Here is a 26,024-nt window from a genome sequence, read left to right as displayed (position 1 = left end):
TTGGATCTTATGCAGTTATCATATTAGATTGGAATGCAAAGTTGTTGATGCATTGTAACTGCAGTTGAATGGAAACAAAAGCACATGTACTGTCTAAAATTGCAATAGTGGTTATGGCTAAATTTTTACAGTAAAAACTGGTTGTACTATAGGTCACTGAAGTATATTGCCTGCTGGCATTTTGAGAAATTGACTGGTTTTGCAAAGCTAAGGCTTTAAAATGGCAAACACAGGAGAGAAGGACACTATCACTCAGACAGTTGTTGGTGAGAAGCTGAACTACAACAATTTCGTTCTATGGAAATTCAGGATGTCTAATTTCTTAATTGGAAGAGGCTATTGGGACCTAGTTATAGGTCTTGAAGATGAGCCCAAGCTACTGGAGGATAGACCTCCAACACAGGATTAGTTAAAGGCACATAGGACTTGGTTGGAAAAGGCCAGCAAGGTCTTGCATTGGTTGTCATTATGTGTGTCAGATACAAAGGCTATGCAAATTGCAAACTGTACTTCCCCAAAAGTTGCTTAAGACTTATTGATGAAGAATTATGGGCATGTCACTCATGCTAGAAAGACACAACTGAAGTAAAAATTCAGCCACATATCCAGAAATGGAAGGTCTATTGCAGACTATGTCAGTGAGATCAGATCCATTGCAGAACAACTAGGCTCAATTGGAGCTGAAGTTGACGATGATGATTTGGTGGCTACTACCCTCCATGGACTTGGACAGGAATATGAGCAGTTTGATACTTCCATTTTTAGTGCGTCAGGAGCAGCCTGATTTTGATGAACTTGTGGCACTTCTATTGCATGAAGAAGTGAAACTTGGACTTAATACAAGTTCGAGTGGATTTAAAAACAACAGGGACAGTGTCTTCTACTCCAATCAAAGGGGTAGAAGTGGAAGAGGAATATCATTTAGAGGAAGAGGTGCTAGAAATGCATATGCAGCTCGTGGACAGCAAGCTATCGAATGGCAAAATAGGCAGCCTCAAGCAACTAGAGGTGCCTCAAATGCTCGTGGAAGAGGGGGTTATTCAGCTAGAGGAAGAGGCACTTGGCAGCAGCCTCAAATGAGTCACGGACAGCAATCAAATGCAAATAAGGATTTCCATTATTGTGGAAAATATGGGCATGTAGCTAAGGATTGCTACAAGAAGCAGAATGATCAAAAAGCAAGAGGGAAGCAACATGGTCATTATGCTTCTTCTAGTGGTATGCAGGAGGATGACAGGTTGTTTGCTATGCAACATGTGACGAAAGGGTCGCCTACACAAGGCAAAGCAGATGATGTATGGTATATAGACTCAGGGGCATCTAACCTCATGACTCCTCATGGAGAGTGGTTTGACACATTGGTACAAGGTGCTCATGGATATGTTTGTACAGGGGATGCTGCGCAGCATGACATTATGCATACAGGTACTGTTCCCTTGATGATGCATGGTGACAAGGAAAAGAGTCTCTATGATGTGTTACATGTACCCTCCATAACCAAAAATTTACTTTCTATGGGACAAATGGCTGAACAGAATCTACAAGTTAGATTCAATAGAGATGGTTGTTACATTGAAGATATGGTCAAGGATGCAAACTCATTGCTAAAGGCAAAAGAAATGGCAGGATTTTTACATTGGATACGAAAATTCTAGCATTGAATGTTGCTATGTACTCACATGAAAATGCTGCAATAAGGGACATTGAGATATGGCATAAAAGGATCAGTCATGTAAATGTTGAAGAATATGCAGCATAAGAAAATTGTACTTGGACTTCCTAAGTTCAAGCCTGTAGAATTGGGGCATGTATGTCAATCTTGTCAATTTGGGAAGCAATCAAGGCTTCCATTTATGAGGCATGTAAGCACTACTACTAGACCATTATAGCTTGTACATTCTGATGTATGGGGACCCTCACAGAATGCATCTCTTGGGGGATCACGTTACTATGTGTCATTCATAGATGACTATAGTAGGTACACATGGTTGTATGTACTTAAGCACAAGAGTGATGTCATGGATGCTTTTCAAGATTTTAAGAGACGTGGAGAAAGAATTGGCTTGCTACATCTCATGCTTGAGATCTAATAGTGGAGGAGAATATGTTTCTAAAGGCTTTGATCACTTCTTGGCAGCTCATGGGATTAAAAGACAATTGATATGCAGGTACACACCACAACAAAATGGTGTGGTAGAAAGGAAAAGCAGGGTGATCATGGAATCGGCAAGAGCCATGTTGAATTAGAAGAGCCTACCAAATGCATATTGGGCAGAGGCTGTAATGACTGTAGTGTATGTCATGAATCGTACACCAACAGCAGGTATACATGAGGTGACTCCTCATGAGAGGCTTTATGGGATAAACCCAGACATTAGCCATCTTAAGGTCTTTGGATGCTTGGCATATGTACATGTTCCAAATGAAAAGAGGAAAAAGCTTGATCCAAAGGCAGAAAAGGCCATCTTTATTGGATATGCACAAGATAGGAAAGCGTACAAATGCTACAATCCTTCTACTCATGAGACATTGGTCTCAAGAGATGTGGTATTTGATTAGCTGAAATCATGGCATGAGAAGAAGATCACTTTGATGAATGATGATGATGTTTGTCAGGAGACTCATGTGCATGCATGTACAAATGAAAGTGCAGAAATTTCTGGGCCTTCTAAAGATGCTACTTCATTAGTTATTCCTTGGACAGGTAGATTGAGGACTTCAGCATCTTTGTCCACTGACACGGGCATGCCAGTGAGGGGGAGAAATGTGGATAAAGGCAAAGTCAAACTTGATTATGTTACATGGCCACTCACTTGTGGTTATGATTCACTTGGCACTGATAGCTTGGATAGTGAGTATGGTATTCCATCAGTTGTGACTCCTACTGTGAGACATAGATACATACCACCTCATGAGAGAGGAGAGTCTCATAATGCACCTTAGTTGAGGAGATCAGAAAGAGTCAGGAGGCCTGTGGATAGGCTTACATACAGTGGTTATACAGTGAGACACTATGCATATATGGCAAAAGTCACTAGCTTCAATGAACCCACAAAGTTTTCTGAAGCTATCTTAGATGATCATTGGTGCAAGGCAATGGATGAGGAATATTCAGCATTGGCTGAAAATGACACTTGGGATTTAGTTGATTTTCCTGAAGGCAAAATGTCTATTGGTTGCAAATGGGTATACAAAGTGAAGTGCAAATCAGATGGCACATTGGAAAGATACAAGGCAAGACTTGTGGCAAAAGGGTATGCATAACAATATGGTCTTGATTATGAGGAAACATTCAGCCCTGTTGCTAAAATGGCAATCGTGAGGACGATGATTGCTTTGGTAGCATCTAAAGGATGGAGTATGTATCAAATGGATGTGAAGAATGCTTTTCTCAATGGTGATTTGGTTGAGGAAGTATACATGGATCAACCCGAGGGCTATGAACATCCAGATTTTCCTACATATGTTTGTAGATTGAAGAAATCATTATATGGGTTGAAGCAAGCACCTAGAGCTTGGACTGCTAAGTGCATCCTTAAATAAACTTGGTTTCACTATGGGCAAGGCTGATCATAGCCTATTCAAAAAGAAGACAAGGGCTGGTTATGTGATATTAGTCATCTATGTGGATGACTTGATAATTACAGGTGATGATGCCACAGGAATTGGAGAGATCAAGGAAATGTTACATGCTGAATTTCAGGTCAAAGATTTGGGAGAATTGAAGTATTTCCTTGGGATTGAGGTTGTCTCTACACCTCATGGTACTTGGTTGTTGCAGAAGCAGTATGCACAAGACATGTTGACCAAGTATGGTATGTTGGATTGCAAGTCTTTGAGCACTCCATTGGAGCAAAATGTTAAGCTACTTGCAGATGTTGGACATGAGATTGAGAATGTCACTATGTATAGACAAATTGTGGGTAGCTTGATTTATCTTACCATTACTAGACTGGATCTTAGCTATTCAGTTGGACTGATTAGCCAGTTCATGTAGAATCTTATGAAGCCGCACTTGGATGCAGTGAGGAGGATCTTGAGGTATGTGAAGGCTACATCAAATTATGGTCTATTCTATGAGCATGGTAAGCCTTTGGAGCTTACAGGATATACAGATGCTGATTGGGTAGGAAGTACCTATGACAGGAGATCTACTAGTGGGTATGAATTTTCCCTTGGTAGTAGTATGGTCAGCTAGAGTAGGAAGAAGCAACCTATAGTTGCACTCTCTAGTACTGAGGCAGATTATAGAGGTGCTGCATTAGCTGCATGTGAGGCAGCATGGCTCATGAAACTTCTTGATTATTTGGGCATGCATGAAGTCAGGCATGTCACACTTTATTGTGACAACATGAGTGGTGTGCTCCTAGCCAGTAATCCTATCTATCATGCTAGGACTAAGCACATTGAAGTACACTATCACTTTATTAGAGAAAAAGTGATTGCAGGTGACATTGATTTCGTCCATGTGAGGACAGAAGACCAAGTTGCAAATATCTTTACCAAGTCATTGGGTAAAGATAAGTTTGTGCACTTTAGAGAGCTACTTGGAGTGAAGTACCCCACTTGAGCTTGAGGAGGAGTGTTGAGATTCAAGCTCATAGGCCTACCCTAGTTGAATAAAGTTAAGTCATACTGGCTTAACCATGGTAAGTACTAGGTCACTTTGTTTTGTAAGTGAGAGGTACACAGTTGACTTGATTGAGTGTGTAATGATGGAATGGAATGAACTAACAGGGAGTATGTTTGCTACCCTTGAAGCCTGAGCCTATATCTTGGTCCACTGCTCTCTCACAGAATCTTAATAGTTTTAGGGGACCCGAATGGGACTAAGCCCTATATGGGCAGAGAGGTTGAGCGGCGCATCCCTCTCATTTCCCATTCTCCTTGAACCAAGTGCATCAAGAGGATGTAATGTCCCGCGGAGGAACCACCCGTCCCTAAAAAGGTTAAAGGAAATTTTTTCCCCCTGTCGTCGTCGACAACAAGTGGCGAGGGGGGGAGGGGGGAAAGGACGAGGATGACTGAATGAGGGGAAGATGAGGGGAGAGGAGGGCGACATGGCAAGTGGAAGGGAGCCGTCGATCAGTTGGAGAAGGTGATGATGATGAGGTGGGGAAGGCCACAGGCCTACCACCCCCCCCTTGGGTGCCACCTAGAGGGCCAAGGAGTCCCCCCCCCCCCCCATCGTAATAGGAGGGGGACAGGAAGCCTTGGAGGGCCTAATCTGCTAATGCTGGCCATGAGGAGGAAGAGAGGGAGGAGATATGGAAGCATTAGAGGAGGAGCCTAGGACACTATGGAGAGAGAGGAGAAAAAGAAGAAGAAGAGGAGACAAGAAGAGTGACAGAGAGAGTGAGGAGAAGAAGAATGAGAAAAGAAAGAGAAGAAGAAGAAGAAGAAGAAGAAGAAGAAGAAGAAGAAGAAGAAGAAGAAGAGAGAGAGAGAGAGGGAGAGGAAGAGAGAGGGAAAGAGTGAGGAGAAGAAGAAAAAGAGAAAGGAGAAGAAGAGGGAGCAAGAGAGAGAGAGAGAGAGAGAGAGAGAGAGAGAGAGAGAGAGACTCTACGAAGGGATCATTTCCCTCCGAAGAGGGTGGCCACACGCATCTCTTTTCCCCCGTAGCCACGAACCTATACCCGTCATGTGGGATTATCCCCCACTTGCAAACTCAACTCTCTCCCCAACTGGCCCCACTAATGGAGCACAAGGTGCGGGAGTCGTGTGCAGCTGGAAGGGATCGAGGATGGCTCCCAAGCAGAAAATGACACATGTGGATGGAAACCCCACAATGACCAACAAAGCCCCAGGCGAGGACATTAGTGCCCATCCAACTGCAGTACCAATCATAAGTAATGTATTTCCAGTTTGATAAAGTCTTGCTTTAAGTCCCGCATGAGATGCATTAAATTCGCACGAGAATAGGACATTTAGAAGTATAAATTGCATCGCAAGTATTCAACAGATTGAATTCCCCAAATACACGTATCAAGAGAAGACCATTGTATTTAAATGCTATATGATTAATTCATAAATATATAAGACTCAAGCATTGTCAGCTTCCTATCCCCGCAATAGTAGGTGCATTTTTTCACTTCAAAGGTGTATGTCACAACTCACATGTTTGATAGATTACATGGAAAGCAACTTATTCTAGAAGAGAATCATTTTTTGAAGCTCCTTGCCAAACTCTCGCTAATAGCTCATGTCGTTAGATTGGGAAACTTGATGTTGTGCTTAACTAGTACAAACAATGATCACAAGGATTAGAGACTAAGTTGCCTTGGGATCTGCCCCATAAACACTATATTTATCAATCCAAATTTGGGGATTGGACTAGATACAGACAACTCTGGGCCTCAAAGGCAAGTAGAGAGCTCAAGGGGTTAGGGAGACTCGAGACAAAGGAGAGGCCGATGCTTTCGAACTTGTTGAGAAGAGGATTAGGTTATTGATCAATATAAGTGCTCAATAGAATTTACATAAGACCTTGGTATGTGTCTTAGTCCAAGTGTTAAGTATTTCTGCATGGAATCGCTTAGATCCCAAGGGGGAGAGCAAACACGTGATGGAAGGCTATCAAGACTATTCCTATAATGTTTGGGAAATGATACCATTATTTTGTGGATTGATTAAATAACATCCTAAGTGCCTTTGCATTAAACTGATTGTGGGATGTGAATTGGAGGATTATTCCAAGTGCTTGTGTTTGATGGTAAATGCATGGCAGGGATTTGTAATGACAAGTTTCCATGGGAATAAAGGAATGATCTTCTTGGAAGATGATATTAGGCTGATTGCCTTGGTTGCACTTGGTTCTTAATTGGATTAATTAAAGAAGGATATTTTGCGCGGGTGGATCATCACTAAGGTCACTCCGCATTTCAAACCGAGATGGCACTGCTCGATTCACGAGCCGAAGGTTGAGTGGTGAAAAGGCCAACCACGGAAAATGTCTCACTCCTAGGTCACTTGGGGTCAGTGGAGCTCTAGACACCCCTTGCCTAGTCTGGAACGAAGGTGAAGACTGCTATGAGCCCAACGTCTGGAGGCATTGGAAGATCCTATTCTAGATAAAGGACAAAAATTATTATGCCATGTGATTTGGACCAGGTACTTCTATTGGACAGAAGGGATATATAATTCTCCTGTATGGACAAGAGACAAAGATTAACTTGAAGATAAGTTAAGAAAATTGTTTGTCATAAGGACTGCTTGTTTTGTTTTCGTGTCAGTGCTGTAAATTATGCAAACGAATCATGTTCCCAAAAAGGCCTAATTAAGGAAGCAGATTGTGAATGCCATACATAAATGTGATAGGACCTAATTAGAAAACTAAAGCTATCAAGGGAAGTGGGTGGACAGAACCACAACAATCTATCCTACAGCAAGGTGGTCCCAGAGAACTGAGAACTTGGAGGCTTCTCACAAGGTTTTACTGTAGTTTGACCTTTAGGTATGGTTAGGTTAGAACCCAATTCATGTCGTTTTAGGGGACCGGAATGGGACTATGCCCTACGGGCAGAGAGATTGAGTGGCACATCCCTCTCATTTTCCATTCTCTTTGAACCAAGTGCGGCATGGATCTACTTCGGCTTGTGTATCTTTGCATAAAAAGTAGAATGTCCGGGACCCGACGCTAGAATGCTGTCAGGAGAGAGACCTTGACCATCAGGGATCCAGATTTCAGGTCGATCCTAGTGGGTTCGACCGCAAACGTTCCATTGCAAGGCAGACTCGAGAAACCCTAAGCGACAAACCCCGTAACATTCCATGGGAGTGCCGGGCAGTGAAGCTTAGATTCGTTTCTCGATGGACCGCTAAAACGTGATTGGACAGCCGATAGGCGGGCACATTACAAAAAACAATGATGGCCAACCATATGCAAGTACTGCCTTTTACGAGGTGAATCTATATCGTATACTAGTGCTACCTCCTATGAAAAATCTATACTATAAAGTTTTGTGGATTTTATATGAAATCCTACCTCCTATGACAACTTTGTGCTACCTGTGGGATATCTAATGTGATTATGAGTGGTAGGCATCAATTAGATTTTCATATATCAAAGTTACCAATGATTTTTGAATCCATTGTGATTCTTCCACAGAATAACATTTATGTTTAACTAGATACCTATGATATTGATTTCCTATGCTCATTATAGAAGTTAACCAAAAAAATCTCACGATGATGCCTTTCAATGGATTTTACCCTCCTCTTTTGAGTTCTCAACTGAACTATATCATTCTCTTGAAATTTAATAACCTTGCACTTTTTATTAGCTTGAGCTATGTACCTCAATTGGGATCGCTAATCCTTTCAACAACTTTCTCGAAAATTCTTCTATGGTCATGAGCTAAAGTATTAATTAGCTACTCAAACACTACTAGTGATATAGATGGTTAACTTCTTGTCATTAACTATTGTAAAAGGTATTCTAAACACCTAGTCCATGGCTAGACACCAAGATACCTCCAAGATACTTAAAATATATACACTTAAATACCAAGGTTTAGCTTGGGACTCTTCTCTTTATAATAAACAATCACAATTCCAAAACTCAATTTCTCAAACATAGACAACCTATACACAAACTTCTAGCAATTTGTTAATGCTAGATCATAACAATAATTTATTAGCAAGCACCACAACAAATAAATGGTTAGATTTCTCAAGCAACATGATCATAGAGAAAGAAATCCAATGCCACTTGGACACTCATTCTTGGAGTGTGCAAACTTGTGGCTCTCTTCTTGATCTCGTGTCTATCTTATTGTATGTGAGAGAGGGAAGATTGAGAGAGAGGGAGAGTGTGAGTGAGAGTGAGGGATTGGCTTGGAGAAGCTCTATTGCGCAGAGATCGGATGTAAGACTTGCACTTAGCACACCAAAGAAGTTCTCCCTTACTCTCTTTTCTTATAAAAATTGATAGCACGACTCATAAAACTCAAAATAGACAAAAAGAAGAGTAAAGTAAATTTAAGTGACACACTATTGGGTGCAATTTTTCCCCATACATGGAGTGGACATCTCCTCCATGCTGTATTTATAATGTTAAAGTGAATCTTGCTTTGACCAAAGATAGGCTCTTTACAATCACTCTTTTCACAAAAGAGTTTGAGTTAACTGAATCAATGGTTACAATCAGTTGCACAACCCACAACTACTGAAAGCCATAAAATATTTCTAAAATATCCTCAATATATATCCTAGAATCTCAAATATCAATAAATATTTACAAAAAGGATGTACGCACACCTTAGAATAAATGGTGGTGCATCTTATTTAAATAATTTAATGAAGAAGTTTTTTGAATAGGTTGCACTTGCCATGAATATCCAATTCATCTATCTCTACACATCAACTATCAAATATTCAAAAAATTATATTAAAAAATAAATTAACTGGATAAATACATCTAGCCATAATAAACAATTACTTATTGGAATTCCATTAAATAACCAATTCACGTAGATGTTAACACTTGAGATATAAATATTGTGGCATCACCTACGTATAACTTCACCCACGTTCACACCTACAAGTCTCACCCTTGAAAAGGATAGGTGTCTGCATCAACCTTCTGCCCAATATTTGCTCTTTGAAACATGCCCTGCATTAATGGAGAATCATTTAAGGCACTCATCCTGTCAATATGCACACAAGGGAAAACCATTGAAGGCACTCATCCCCTCATGTAGGTACCACCTGGCAATATACCCATGGGGTATGATAGCACTGTTGCGTAGATTGATGCAAAATTTACGCATAGAGAACCAAATAAATTCTCCCTTACTCTCTTTTCTTATAAAAATTAATAACATGACTCATAAAACTCAAAATAGAAAAAAAGAAGAGTAAAGTAAATTTGAGCAACACACTATTGGGTGCAATTTTCCACATATATGGAGTGGGCATCTCCTCGATGCCATATTTATGATATTGAAGTGAAATCTTGATTTGCCCAAAGATAATCCCAAGTTTACAATCACTATTTTTATAAAAGGGCTTGAGTTAACTGAATCAATGGTTACAAAAAAGTTGCACAACCCACAACTGTTGAAAGCCATAAAATATTTCTAAAATATCTTCAATATATCTCCTAGAATCTCAAATATCAAAAATATTTACAAAAAGAATGTACGCACGCATTAGAATAAACGACAGTGCATCTTATTTAAATAATTTAATGAAGAAGTCTTTGGAATAGGTTGCGCTTGTCATGCATATCCAATTCATCTTGCTCTATACATCAACCTATCAAAAATTCAAAAAATCATGTTAGAAAAATAATTAATTGAATAAACACATGTAGCTATAATAAACAATTAATCATTGAAATTCCATTAAATAATCAATTCACATAGACCACATACAACTTCACTTACATTCACACCTACAAGTCTCATGCTCAGAAAGGATAGGTGTCCCCATCAACCTTCTGCCCAAGATTCGCTCTTGAGAACATGCCCCACGTTAACGGAGAACCGTTTTAGATACTCATCCTGTCAATGTGCACACACAATAAAACTATTGAATGAAGGCGCTCATCCCCTCGTATAGGTGTCATCTAGCAACATATTTCTAATCCATGTACTTCTTTAGTTCCATTATATCATTGCCTTAAGAACACAGCCTTAATTTTATAAGTAGATAGACAAAACAATTTTAAGTTGCAATTTTTTGACTACCTTTTCTAAAACAAAGTCATGCGTACTTCCATTATCATGCAGAACAATCATTTTATAATTATAGATTTTACATCTCATTTTTAATAGAACATGGATAGAAATTTTACTAGCAGGTTCATCAATATCATTACAATTTTCTCCCATAAATGCAGCTTCATCAAAATCTGGTCTTGCTTCAAGGCCTTCACTTGCTTCATCAACTCCAATATAATTTAAGTGTGTAGTGAGCTTTTTCCAGTCATGAGTATTGCCCATATAGGATAATAACTCACAATATGGCCAGAGCGATTACATTTGTAACAAATTACATTTTTGGAATTGGTATTTGAGACGCTTGGATTAACATTTTTAGGTTCAGATGGCTTACTAGTAGTAGGCAGAGGAGATATTTTAGGATTAGACTAGCTTACATTATTATAAAAATTTCTCATACAAGGTCGATGATTATGACGATTTTTTCCAAATTGAAAGTTGGCAGCATGAAATGAATTAAAACAAGATTTATTGTTACCCATATTTTTTTTGTGAAAGTTAAAAATTGTCATCGACCTTTAGTTTGTTCCTTCTTGGCATCATGTGCCAAAGAAATAGTCTCGTCCAATGTATTGGGTTTAAACATATTAACTTTAGCTTGGAAAAATGGAAGAAGGCCGAACATATACTTCCTTTTAAATGTTGTTTCAATTACTACAAGCTCGACCATCTAAAGTTGTAGCAAAGTATTCCAAAATCTTTCAGTGTACTGAGGAATGTTCTCTCGCTCTCGCTTCATAAAGACATCCCCTTATTGTTGCACATGAAGATCAAATGGGGAATTTAAAAAAATAGTAAGAACCTTCTTACAAAATGCTTTCCATGTAAGAGAAGAATGGATGCTCTTGCGTGTGACATCCCACCATAAAGAAGCTTTGTTGATAAAATAATGCATAGTACACTTGATTTTATAATTTTCAGCATAACTTTCATTATCAAAATATGAGTCAAAATGACTTAGCCAAGAGAGAACTTTATGGCCATCTTTAATACCACCGTAAGTATTAAATTTAAAGGTACATTTACTTATGTTCACCTCTTTGCGATTGAATTGAGCTTTGTGGGTGGCATTGATGGTGCAAACCATAGTGTCGTTGTCAGAGGAAATTTGAGAGGATGGACGCTTGAGAGATCACAACTCTTGCTTCAATTGGGCTTGATGTTGATGTTCTTCTTCCAGCTACATGGCCAATCAATCCATGCATTGATCCATAGTTGTTTTAGGAAGTAGTGATGTGGAATCAAAATTTGTAGTGCTAGACAGGCCTTCATGAGACATAATGATTACGAATGACTTGGAAGATATTCGAATAATAAAGATGCCTTGAAAAGATACTTTACTTGTAATAATAGAATTTTGGCATGTAAGCACCAAAATAAAGAGTGGCTTCTTGGCAGAATAATAAGATGCAATAGGCGAGAAGGACAATAATTTTTTATGATATTTTGATAAGGTTCGGTAAACCTAAAGTAACTATGCAAGAATCACCTCTTAGAGGTTGGAAGTCCGAGATGATTTAAGCTGATTTGGATGGTTTGCATGTGACTTGGAGTAAAGAAACTTGAAGTTGGTTAAGTTAGAAGGGAGTAATTTATACTTTTTAGCCTTAATGTGATTAAACTTGGCTTTGTAGGACTTACTTATGGTGCCATTTTTCAATTGATGGCCAAAAACAGCCCCTCCCCCCATGAAATTCAAGTTGAAGCTTTTAAGCTTCTTAAAGCTTAATCAAGCTTAATAATAAAGCTAATTAAACTTATCTATACCTTCCTTTCACCATAGATTCTCAGAATAATGGTGCCATGAGAAAGGGGATTGAATTTTTCAATCTTGGCTTGAACTACAAAATTTCTGAGCCGACATAGAGGGGTTTGGGGTTTGGAATTCCTTAGAATCCAACCGTGCAATTGGTTTCAAATTGTAGAGCCTGATTACTCCAGAAAGCTCACCTTCGGGCTCACCTTCGGGCAAGATGATAAGCGATTGGAAGCCCTAGATGTAAGTTGAGCGCTTTGATACCATTGTTGCGTAGATCCTATGCAAGACTTGCATGTAGCGAACCAAAGAAGCTCTTCCTTACTCTCTTTTCTTATAAAAATTGATAGCACGACTCATAAAACTAAAAAAGGAGAGTAAAGTAAATTTGAACGACACACGATTGGGTACAATTTTCCCCTGTACATGGAGTGGATATCTCCTCCATGTCGTATTTATAATATTAAAGTGAATCTTGCTTTGCCCAAAGATAGGCCCTTTATGATCACTCTTTTCGCAAAAGAGTTTGAGTTAACAACTGAATCAATTGTTACAAACAATTGCACAACCCACAACTGTTGAAAGCCATAAAATATTTCCAAAATATCTTCAATATATCTCCTAGGATCTCAAATATAAAAAACATTTACAAAGAGTATATACACATACCTTAGAGTAAGCGAGGGTGCATCTTATTTAAATAATTTAATGAAGAAGACTTTGAAATAGGTTGCACTTGATGCGAATATCCAATTCATCTTGCTCTACACATAAGCTATCAAAATTTCAAAAAATCATGTTAGAAAAAAAATTAACTAAATAAATACAACTAGCTATAATAAATAATTATTCATTATAATTCCATTAAATAATCAATTGATGTAGACATTAACACTTGAGATATGAATATTGTGGCATCACCCACATTCACACTTGCAAGTCTCACGCCTGAACATGATAGGTGTCCCCATCAACCTTCCGCCCAAGATTCACTCTTGGGAACATGCCCCGTATTAATGGAGAACCATTTAAGGCACTCATCCTGTCAATGTGCATATAAGGAAGTGATCTATAGGTACAGGAGTGTTGCTTGTGAGAGAACTAATAGGTCCTAAGCAGACATACTCTCTAGAATAGCTCGATCATAATGTTGATAATGGGAAACCAGTCTATGTATGCTAAGACATGGGCCAGTGAAGGATTGATTGTGGATAGCTTATGTCATGGCATATGATACTAAGAGATCAGTATAAGGATATGTAGACCAAAGGGTCAAATGATTAGCAATTAGTAGAAATGGAATCGTCAATGTTAAGTTAAATATAGAGTCCATAGGTGTGAAAAAATGGGATGTTCTCTTGAATGTCTAGGAGGTAAATAGACATTTTCCAACTTCTATGTTTGTTAGAGGCTATGGTGGCCACGGGTAAAGATAAGGCATGCATACATGCATGACATGGATACCAACCTTGTTAAGAATCCCCCATGGCAAAGCTACAAGAGAAAAAGATATGTTATGCAAAACAAAGGTAATAATCTCTTGCTAGAAGGAAAAAGTAAAGATGAGAAAGATTAAACTAGCAAAATGAGAAACTTGTTTTATTGAAATATTTTATTAGAAGGAAAAAGTAAATATCAAAAACTTGAAACTAGCCAAATGAGAAATCTATTTGATTGAAATCACTACAAAGTAACGTGATTAAAATTATACACATTGTACAAACTCTCATATACTAATTGAGCAGTATTTAGATATTCTTCTATGTTGTTGTCAATTTGCTGTGGAGTCTTTAAACGAACATTATAATATATCAAAGTTGTCTTGTTTAAAAGTATACAACATCTCACATAGGGATTTTGTTTTTATAGTTAACATGCTACCACCTCTTGTTCTTAGTTGGTAGTGGGATCTTTCCTTGATTATTCCATATTACCTTCTCTTGAATCCTAATCCGAATGGCATCATTAATAGTAGCTTTCTTGTTGAATAGCTTGTAAATGAGCATGCCCTTATATGCCATTTCCACTAGTTTTTGTGGTCTAGGACTTGTAGTATTAGAAGTAAATCATTGGATCATTTCCAATAGCTTATAAAATGAGCATGCCCTTACATGCCATTTCCACTAATTTTTGTGATCTAGGACTTGTAGTATTGGGAAGTAAATCATTGGATCATTTTGTACTTTTCGTGAGCATACTATAGATAAATTATACTTTTATTCTTCTTCTTCTTTTTGAGTCGGTTTGGTTGGGTTGTTATTGAGAGAGTATTTTAATATGATTCTCTTTGTTATCTGTTTTGTTTCCTTAGGGGATTCACTATATGTAAACACTCCCTATTCAACCTCTATTTTAAAACACCCTTATTTGTGAATTTTAAAAAATATACGACATGTATTCAAAGTCTACTTTAAAACCCCCATTATCTGTGAATTTTTCATGAATAAAAACACACCATATTTCTATCCAATTTGTGAATATCTTCTTTAAATAAGACCCTTCTATATATAAATAAATATATTCAAAATCAAATTTAAAAAACCCTTCTTTTGAACCCTTGTGATAGATACATATATTTAGTAACACCCCCTCCGATGCCCCCCCCCCCCCCCCCAATCTCCCCTATTCTCACAATATTATGTTGGTTATGAGCTTGCACAAATGCGGAGTGGGGATAAGTTTGAGCCCAAGTAGTGTAGTATTCATTGGCTCCTATGGATAAATATTTTGTGAACACACACACATAAACTCAGAGAAGGATTGTGTTTTTGATTGGTCTAATTACAACGATGGCTGGCATTTGGAGTGGGGATAAGTTTGAGCCCAAATAATGTAGCGTTCATTGGCTCCTATGCATAAATATTATGTGAACACACACACAAACTCAAAGAAGGGTTGTGTATTTTATTGGTCTAACTACAAGGATGGCTGGCAACTGGAGTGGAACTGCTCCACAACACCTGCACCAATAAGTTATATCTGTCCATTTTCGTAATTGTTGCTTATCTATAGTTACTTTATAGTAACTATGGTTATGCTATTTGGGGCTCCCACAATTAATCGTTGTATCACCGGATGCATGTATGTAGGTGTGTAAAGGTGGCATGTCTTTGCAACAAAGAGCTTCGCCACCTTTCGATGCTCCCGGGCTCTCTCTCTCTCTCTCTCTCTCTCTCTCTCTCTCTCTCTCTCTCTCTCTGCTTCCTTCCAAACACGTCTCTTCCTCATCTCTCTCTCTCTCTCTCTCCCCCCGACATGCAGGTGCCTGATCCCGCATGCCATGATCTCCATCGCACCAAATCAGACTTCCTCGATCATCAACATCAGGACTCGACTGTAGACGATCAGGCGCCCGCTTTACAGCAGCTTATGGCGCAGCCCCAAGCAGAGGATATCTTGATCGAAGAGGCAGTAGAGATTGATGATGAGGATGAGGATGAAGGTGAATTAGACGAAGAAATCGGAGAGGAGGTATTGGAAGCTATCGAGGAAGAGGAAGAGGAGATAGACGACGACGACGACGATGATGATGATGATGGCAGCGGCCGTGATATGATCATGGATGAAGTATCAGAGAACACGAGAGAGAATGCAGACGACATATCGCCAGCTTCAGGCCTGATCAATTCAGACAAGAAATCAGCGACCACCATTGATGATCGAAAGGTGCAGGACGAAGCACCTGTGGAGCAGCTGAATGCAGAAAGCCCGAATTCAGGATCATCATCCTCATCCTCTGCAGTGATTTGCCCTATCGCCATGCGAACAGGAATTATTGAGCAAGCAGCAGCTAATTCGACTCATGGCGCAGCTACCTATGCAAACCCTAATCAGGGCTCTGAAATCATAAGTAGCCCTTATCATAGAGAGGGAATGCGAAACCCTAACCCTAGAGAATTAAGCGCCATAGATAATCAGAGAGAGGCTACATTGGATAGTCCTAATAATAATCAGAGACTGGCTACGGAAAACCCTAACCCTAATCCATCTCCGGCCAACGATCATCCTCCCAAAAAGAAGAAAAACGAGACGGCACAGAAAGAGAAGGAGAATCTAGTCCCTCCTAACTGCACTAATAGTTCTGATTATAACCGGATCAGGAAGGTCGCGGGGCACATCTGCTTGCCCATCCCGGGCTCAAAGGGCAAGATCAGGAAGAGCTTAAAGCAGATGAACACCATCATTAAGCCCATTAATCTTGATTTCGGCTCAGCTGCTGCGAGATTGAAGCAGCAGCAGCAGCAGCAGAACGTGATTAATAATGGCGACCTGCAGATTAACAAGCAGGAGATTAATGGCATCACGACCAATGGCGACATGAATGGAAATAGCAGGAGGAGGATTAGTGCGGTTAATGGAAGCAGTAACAATCACGGCCAGAACCCCCCTTCTACTCGGATTAGCACTAATGAAGATGATCAACGCCCCCATTCTTACACGCCCAGCAGCCACATTACCATCAATGGTGGCAGAGCCAGCACTGAGAGTAGCCCTTCATATATCCGTAAGCTTTCTTTTTCCGTTTTCTTTAAATTGTGTATGGATCTTTTCACGGTGCATAGACATATAAGTTAGGGGAAGTTTTTAGCTTACCCACATGAGTTCCTTGGGACTTTTTTCAGAACGAGACCTCCTTGATTTATTTGTGGTTGGGTCCAATCTCTATACCCCTAAGAGTAAGGCACACCCAAGGCACCATGGAGCCACTAATTCATAAGATTGAACCCTTGACCTCCCATTACTCACCACCCATGCAGCTACTACTCCTTAGTATCCTTAGGACTCTTTTTGCTCCTTAGTATCCTTGGGACTCTTTGCTACTACTCCTTAGTATCCTTAGGACTCTTTGCTCCTTAGTATCCTTGGGACTCTTTGCTCACTAATTAGAAGATAAAATCCCCTACAAACCATACTAATCACTGAGAATATTAAAGACAAGCATTGGGACTTTAAAACTTTCCTTTGCCATAATTGAGATTAAGATTAAGAAGTTCCCTTTAGGCCACAACTAGGAGTGAGATTCAACAAGGGTTCAACCTATCAGACTTGTCCTAATTGAACAAGTTGAAGATACTAGCATTCCAGTAATTGTTCATAAATTTTTATAAGAGTGAGATTCATCCTCACTTACCAAAACAACTTTCTTGTCTAGTAACACACTTGGGAAGGTTTAATATCAAAACCTAGATGACATTGTATTTTTCCTAACCCATACGTAAAATACATTTATGACTGTACACTATGTAGTGGTTGCTTGGAATGCTTTTTCTACTAAAGGAGGATTTTATATTACATGATCGCGAGGTTTTTCAAGTTGTTAACTCACATAAATAGCATTTGCATGTAGTCATGTTATCATGGGCATGGTCACAAGCAAGTTGATAGTGCTTTGGTGACTTGCTAAAAGCCAGCCAAAATTTTTAAATTTTCATATCATACAATTATAAATTATAGTATTTTTGTAATAATGAATTGCCAAAATTGAGGTCATAATGCTAAATGAACTATTAGGATGCCTAACCAAACAAGAATGACAAGCTATCATCCACTTATCTTGGAATGTGTTGTTGTAACTTCAATAGCCCTTTGAACACTTATGTACCTAGCTATTAGTTGCCAATTATCCCTTACCACTCTATTTACATGAAGACCTGTAAGAGACTATAACTAGTAGCTATATTTGAAACTTAAATAAATCAAACTCTATAACAAATAAAGACAATGAAAAAGCAACTATGATGCCATGTAAATATAGATTTGTATCTCCTTAAGGACATATATTGGGCAAAGTAGGATCCAATACCTAAAATAAAAATATACTACAAACAAAAGAGGTTAAACTAAAACAAGTGGACCCTTCAAGGCTTATAGGATGAGTAAGCCAAGAATTACCGATTGACCACAAATTCTCAATTATACACCTCAAGTCTTAGATAAGGGCTACCCTTGCCTAAAACTAGGAAAAAGCCCAAGCTATAAAACAAATAACATGTATAACAATAGCACATGACCTATGCGTTTAGATATTAGAATATTGCCTAAACTAGGATAAATAGCCCAAATACCTAAATGCAATCCTTTGCAATCCTATTGAGTGTTACAGGTCCAAACAATCTTTATAAAAACCGCTCTTAATGATTGAAGGACATTTAGCTCAATCCATACAATATGTAAGTTCTCAACAACCCTTCCAAATCAAATGTCTATCAAAGGTCAACAACCATGTATTAACATAGTTCTTTTTCCCAAAAGAACTTCCTTAATGAATTGCCATTACATTTGATAGCTCTGTAATTTTATAAGAATTACAAACATGTCTAGATTTTCTTTAGTTGAATGGGCCTAATATGAATAAGAAGTTGTGAGAGCTTTTAAAAAGCCTAGTAAACTATGTTAATACTAGGGTAATAGGTTAATTTTTAAATAACATTAATATTGGCTAATCCCAATAATGTTACTAACATGAATCCCTAGCATAAATACGTAAATATTATTAACATGATGGTAATATGTGCACATTAGGATAACTTCTATCTTAAAGTCTCTTCCTAGGGGGGATAAGTCTCGTGATAAGATCAGGACTCATTTTTTTAGGGAAAAATAAGTTTCATCAAATCTTGTCGAGTATTTCCTTATCAAGTATTAAGCCAGCCATTGCCATCTAGGAAGCCATAATGATATTTTGTGCTAATATTTACTTGTACTCAATTTTCTCTCATTTGCTCTATTGTGAAAGGGAAACATATATACTTGAGGGTCTTATATCCCTTACTCATTTGGTAAGATGAACTTTTCATGGTATCCAGTTCTTTTTCTCTTAAGTCCTTAACAATTCTATAGCCCACAATAAAGACTGTTGGAAAGCAAGAGGTATTAGGCACTTTAAGAGAAGATACAAATCGATCAAGGGTATTGGATTTATAGTTGGCATTTCCAAAGAAGAGACATAAAGCACCTCCCCCAAGCCTTTAGTAACCATATGGTAAGTTATAATTTTTATTATCGTATTAGACATGCCTTAATATGCATTAGAGCATTTTATGTCCAAATGCTATTATTTTAGTCACCATTCTTTACTTTTATTGATAAGGTTTCAAGAAGGCTTAAGGTGCTTCAAGTTTGCTTTGATAGTGGATTTCCAATCAATCTATGCCAAATTTCAAAAGAAAAAACATACACTAATGAATTATAATTACAAATTGATTGGTTACATATTATGGAGAAAATCCACCTATGCATATCTATCACACCACATAATTACTATCAAAAGCCAAATTAGGTTTTTTTTTGTGTTCTTGCTGCGATGTCTCTTGGTAAACTAAGTAGTAGCATGCATTTCAAAAACTCATAAGCTCAATTATGTAAAGAGCCAATATTATGGAAATTTACTAATTGATTAGACATGTATTAAGAAGTAAAAGACATGCAATCTAAGACTTGTCTGGTGACAAAATTTCTCAATGTTTTTGTTTGAAAGAATTTCTAGTTAGTTGGGTCAACACGTGATTATAAGGTCATGAGGGTGAGTAAAATTATACTAATTTGGCTTTCTTATGATAATTAGGTCATCGTGGGAGTGTGAGTTCAGATGATTTGAGAAAGTTCTCTACTCTTCATATTAGAAGTCGTTCAAGTACTAGATCTGAGCGATCATCACTACGAGGTGGAAAAATTGATCGAGTTGCAAGGTAAATAAGTGATTTATTTAGGATTTTGAAGTTCATATAAGGTGGATGTACATGTAATAGCCTAAATACAAAAAATATTCACCCATTTCATTTTTTCCTTTGTGTTTGTGGTCCTTCAACTTTGTAGATTTGCAGAGTTGCAAAAAATATGGAGGAATGACTCTTTTGTTAGGGGAATCGATGGTGAGAAGAGACCACAAATACTTCAACATCTATTTGCTCCTTTGAGAGGAAATAATTGACATTATCAAGAAATCCATGAGCCTATTACTCCTACAAATGCCAATGTCCATGGGAGGTGTACTTGTTTGTATTTAAGGGCTCATTTGGAGCACCCATAATTTGTAGGAAAGAATGTATCAAGATCTGTTATATACTTGTGAACAAGAAGTGGCATTATGCATGAATACTTCTCTCCCTCACTTGAAGATCTATGATGAGGGAAATTTTGGAAGAGAAATCAAATGGCTGTCACTTTTTGTACCATCCTAAAAGAAACCTTATGAGAGCACTTGAGTAATTGAATGATCGACTTCAATTGATCTCAATTGTGTAGTAGAGATAGTTGATTTTGTCATAAAATAATATCATAATCTACCACCAATCAATAAATACTCTTGTATATCTTCGATGAATTTATATCTATGATTATTCTAGTATAGAGCGCCTTTCTCTTTTCTCTTGTAAAGTCCCCTCTTCGTCATGAAAACATTTGATGATTTGTTTAGTCTTTTCCTATTTTTCTTTTATCAACCCTTTTTTAAGCCATGCTAATATATCAATTGACAACATGAAACTTTATTGTTTGGTGATTCAAGAATTTGAGTCGTATTATAAATCACTAATATATGGGCAGTCACAATCAAACATGTGCAAGTGCATGTATAATTTTCTATGCATATTTTTGTGTTCTTTTATCAATGAGATGAGACATTAATTACACTAGTGTACCAAACTATTCCAACCATTCATAGATCCTCATGAAGGAAAGTGCATCTACATGTGAGCTTGCTTAGTGCAATTCTCAGATGCCCTTTTGAGGGAAAATCAAGCCCATTTTTGAGCCTAGGGTGGTCACATTTTTAGTATATCAAATTTCATGTAGTGTACATACAACATATAATTTGTAATTATTGTGACATGTAGATACATATGGGATGAATTTATATGGATAGATAAAAAATTATATTTAAAGAGACCCTTTAGTAAACCAAGCATTTTCAACATTAGGGATCTATAAATTACCTCAGATCACTACAAAAATTTGGGGACATTTGCAAGGAGGTTGTAAAATTTACAAGTGTTCCTTACATGTGATGGACATTAAAAGCATCACATATGTGACCTCAATTCACATCCCATAAGTGACATATTTTAAGCAATGCTTGTGTGATGCTTTTTGCAACGGGTACAAACTGTAAAGCAATGCATTAGTGATGGAAAGTGTGCTATAGCCTATAAGAAACCTATCAAATTACAAATTTCTCCATTAACTCTTCCTTATTCTTCCATTTCTTTCTTGGAGTAGTGTTGCACATCTATGGTTGTGGCACATATGTGACTACCATCATTGATGCTACAACAACTAGGGATGAGTAATGCACTCGTAAAGCAAGCTACATTTTCTAATTTATATGATTTATATAGATCCAAATGAGTCTCCATTTTCATTGACATGAAAGAATCAATTTTAAGTTTTGGATCACATAATAAGAGCCAAAAAGAACTACATGTAAGCCATAATAATAGATTGTACTACAATTTTAAGAGAATATGCAAAGGCCATGTAGAATTTCCAATAATTGCATTTGACTCTCAATTTATCCACTACCCAACCTAATATCAATTTGAGAGTAATAAGATACATTCATCCAATAGGGTGACCTATTTGTTTAGAAATCACAATTGACTCGAGAATGTCTCTTGGCCATAACAAATGATGCTAATGTTTTAGAGTTAAATGAAGCATTTTAGATTTCCAAAATTGACCCTTAAACTTACAATGAGTCCAAAGCTTCCAAGCTCCTTATGATGCATAAAAGATCCTCTTAAATACACTTCTAGGTGGAAAAAGGAGTTGGTATATACGTGAAACACAATGCTAGACATCAAGAAGTCTTAATCCATGAAGTTGTTCAAAAACCATTGATGATCAAGATAGGACAACCATGGATTAGTGGAAATTCCATAAATCATAGAGTTAGGGGAAAACCCTATCTTAAATATTTTCCCAATGTCTAAGCTTTAGAGTTTCATCAAGTCAAGAACAAGAATGATGTGGGCTTTGTTGTCTTGGTAGGGCCAATATATGAAATTTTGCACTTTTGATCCAAATCCTAATTCAACCATTGTTCTTCTAATTTATAAAAGTTATACAAATCCTACTTTTATATAATTATACCAAAGAACAAGTACAAGATCTTCTTCTTGTGGTGTGGGGACTAGTGGGGTGGCAAGGAAAAGAGGAGGACAGGTGGGGCGGGCGAGGGGGGGGGGGGGGGTTTGGTTCTTGGTGGGGGGGGTTTAAGGCATGCTATAAGCAAGGCTCTACAAATCAAGTTAATGAGGATCCCCTACTGGAATCATGTACTTCTAGTATCACTCAACTCAAGAATATATATAAAGAGTTAGATTATCAAGTTGAGAGAGGCACACTTGAAATCTACCTTTGAAAGTACTATAGTAGAAGTCACTTAAGTGGAGATAGCATTCAAAGTAAGTGGTCTTTTGGGATAGCTTGTAAATCAAATAAGATCAATAAAAGAGATATACGACTAGGACCTTAAGGGTCATAATGTAATCATATCATTCCTTCATTTTTTATCCAAATATATTTATTAATATAAATATCTATTTTCATCTAAAAACACATTCTTACAATCATCTAATGTAAAGATGATTATATTGCTTTAATCATTTATAGCAATCACACATTTAAATCTTATTGCTCTAGAAACAAAATGAAATGTTGAGCCTCATACTTTGTGTCATAAGCTTGTGTATAGCCTTTTACAAATCAACCTTGCTATATATTTGTCAATCTACGCATTTACATTACCTTGTAAAATTACTTACATCCAATAACCTTGTTACCCTATAGCTGGCATAGTTGTACCAACTCCAACTTCTCATACCATCAATAGACTTGCATGCTTTAGAACACTATCAAATATCTTAGTATAGTATTGTGCTTTTTGCACTCCAACTACTATTGTTTGGTTGTGACGTCAAACCCTTCATAAAATATTTTTTAATTCCAAGAATTTCCATCATAATGTATTTATGATGCAGAGGTTTACTATTTATTCACATTATGTGAAGTGGCTAAACATCACTATCATAAAATCTCAAACTTCTTCACCATGGACCGAAAGTATATCCAATAGTAGAGCTGTTTCTACTAGTTAATTGTAAACTATATAAAATTCCCTTCATATTATACATATCATAATTTCCTTCCATCCTATCATTAGGGAGAAAAAGGTTTTAAAAAAGAGCTCTTTCTTAATTTATCAATTAAGAAAAGAGTCAAAGAGATTTTTCCACATGTGCAAGAATATGGTGTTCTTATTGTAAGAAGCTAGGAAGACATATTATTTGAGATGGTTTTATTAATTATACCTTGTCACACTAGCATAAGTATATAAGGTGTTGAGATGTGTAAATTTTCACAAATTTACAATAATACAATTACAATCTCTTTATCTTACCTTCTTGTTCATGCTTTCATGGCTTCTCTCTCTTCTCTTCTATCTTTCTAATCTTTCTCTCTCCTTGTCACCATTCTCTCTCCTCTTTTCTAGCTCTTCTGCATTTTCTTCTCTCACCTCTCACTTCTCTTCTTAACAACTAGTATCAAAACATTGGTCTTTGATCCATTTGGTCATAATCTTACCTTAAATTTCTTTATCGAACTAGTTACATTCCAATTTCTCAAGGACAAGGTGTCTAGCTCTTGAAGTAGATAGGTGCAAAGACCAAGGAGCTTTGAAGTGTAGAGGATAGCCTATTCAAAGCTAAATGGAGGATATGGAGACCAAGTTAGAGGCACAATGGACAAAATGTCAAGTCATGGTCGAAATAAGCCATTCTAGAGGTAAAATAGTTAAAGAAAGGGAAAATAGAGTTAGCAGATCTAGAAGTCTAGTTATCTTTTGCAAAAATGCTTTCTCTCTCTTCTTCCCTTCAAGCTTTGTGGAACTTTCATGGTGGACACCAAAGAATTCTTTCTCTGCTCAATAATCACTTTCTCTCCTCTTGAAACCTTGGGGCAATGATTCTAGAGCTTTTGCCAAGTAAATAACACTTGCCTAGGGGTCACTCACAACAATGGCTCATAAAATCCAACACAAAATGCACTCCCTATGCTAAGGATTCCAATAGTTGTCAGCCATTGCTCATTGATCTCTAGCTTCTCCAAGCTTCAAACAAGCAAAGGACCTTCTGAATCATGTGATCTTTAACCTTTTTCTTCATCCCTTTGATCAAAGTTTCTTTAAACCCTAAAAAAATAACAAGGAAACCATAGCTTCAACCTTGAAGCTCCTATTTTCTTCAAGTTTTGGTTCTTTTTGACCTTTAAGACTCTTCTATTGCCAGTATCATCTAACATTGGCATCAAGATTGAAGACATTGAAGAAGATTTCAGTCTATCAAGCATAATGGGACCACATTTTGGGGATTTTGGTCAAAGAGCTTGAATTTCTTGTCTTCGAGAATTCAAGAAGGCTAAAGGCACTTATTCTTCAAAGTCTTTATGGTCTTCAAGCAAAGTACATGCTAATTCATGGGGATTATGGAGCATGGAGCATTATGGATTGAACGGGGCATTCTTCTTCAATAAATGGTTAATGCTTGATTCCATTTGAATCTTGCATCTTCTTCAAGATTTCAAGAGGTATTTCAACTCCTTTTAATCTCTAAAATCTCTCTTAACCCACTTACTCAAGATTATCCACTTGTTGATGAGCGATGAGTGAGAAATATTGGTTCATTGAGCTCTCTACAACCATAAATTGAATATTAATATCTCTTTAGGCAAATTAAAGATACTAGACAACAACAATTTTTAGCATTGATTACATTTCATTTTCAATCATGAACCCAATTTTACATGCTTTAATGCATAACATTGATTTGTTTCTTTTGATTCTCTTGTACCCAAGAAATAATTTGTAAAGAGCAAGTATTGCAATCAGTAAGTCATTGATTTGCAGTGGTAAGGCTGTTGAGATATCGAGCTCCACTCGTGATATGCCAGGGTGACCGTTGTGTATTTATGTCACCGACTTGTCAGTTGCAGATGCGGTTGGTACACTGCCCATGAATAATAGCTAGATGACAGCTATCCTTATCTACTCTAGTTCGTGGCTCAGTTAGTATGCCACCTTAATTAGTTGAGTTTGGTTTGAGACCCATATATAGGGTTCTTCTATTTCTATGTACGTGAGTTCTTTTTTGCTTACACAACTAAGAAGAGGAAAATTGTTTTCAGCCTCCATCTCTGTGCGTATTCCCCCATTGTGCAAGCAAGATTTCTTCAAGTGAGACTCCTTCCTTCTCTCCCACAATCTTAACATGGTATCAGAGCCTTGTTCGTGGTAAGGAGCTCAAGAAAGCAAGCCAAGCTCACGGTGTTCTGGTAAGAGGAGCAGTGTTGCTTTTATTTTCTGTTTTGGGAGCAGATCTCTGCAGGCAGCACAGCCGGAAATTGCAAGAGTGCATTGTCTCAAGTTGAGACGCCCTTCGCGGTGAAGCAAGAGGGCAGTATATGCTACGGGCAAGGGCTTTAGCCCTTGGCGACCCTGCTTTTTTTATTTGAGGCCATTTCAGGACCTGTTTTGGAGGCGGAAGTTT

The 26,024-nt window shown here is 37.6% G+C and overlaps 1 protein-coding gene across 2 annotated transcripts; it reads left to right on the top strand.

The window, feature by feature from the left end:
- The first annotated feature begins 15,701 nt into the window (after window positions 1-15,701).
- LOC148025047 (uncharacterized) lies at window positions 15,702-20,716 on the top strand. 2 transcript variants are annotated; one of them, XM_087693797.1, is made up of 3 exons: window positions 15,702-16,984; window positions 20,045-20,168; window positions 20,296-20,716. In XM_087693797.1, exons 1-3 carry the CDS (start codon window positions 15,736-15,738, stop codon window positions 20,408-20,410), a joined length of 1,488 nt encoding a protein of 495 aa, XP_087549923.1. In that variant the 5' UTR covers window positions 15,702-15,735; the 3' UTR covers window positions 20,411-20,716. The 2 variants fall into 2 exon arrangements, with proteins under 2 accessions (XP_087549923.1, XP_087549925.1); XM_087693799.1 differs by lacking the exons at window positions 20,045-20,168; window positions 20,296-20,716 and adding an exon at window positions 18,584-18,867.
- Window positions 20,717-26,024: the final 5,308 nt, after the last annotated feature.

The sequence above is a fragment of the Lygodium microphyllum genome, chromosome 15, assembly GCF_053477565.2.
Source record: "Lygodium microphyllum isolate KBCC chromosome 15, Lygodium_microphyllum_v1.1.10, whole genome shotgun sequence".
In the NCBI taxonomy this organism is placed as follows: Eukaryota; Viridiplantae; Streptophyta; class Polypodiopsida; order Schizaeales; family Lygodiaceae; genus Lygodium; species Lygodium microphyllum.
Note: the sequence above shows the minus strand (reverse complement) of the source record. Positions and strands in the feature narration are given on the sequence as shown.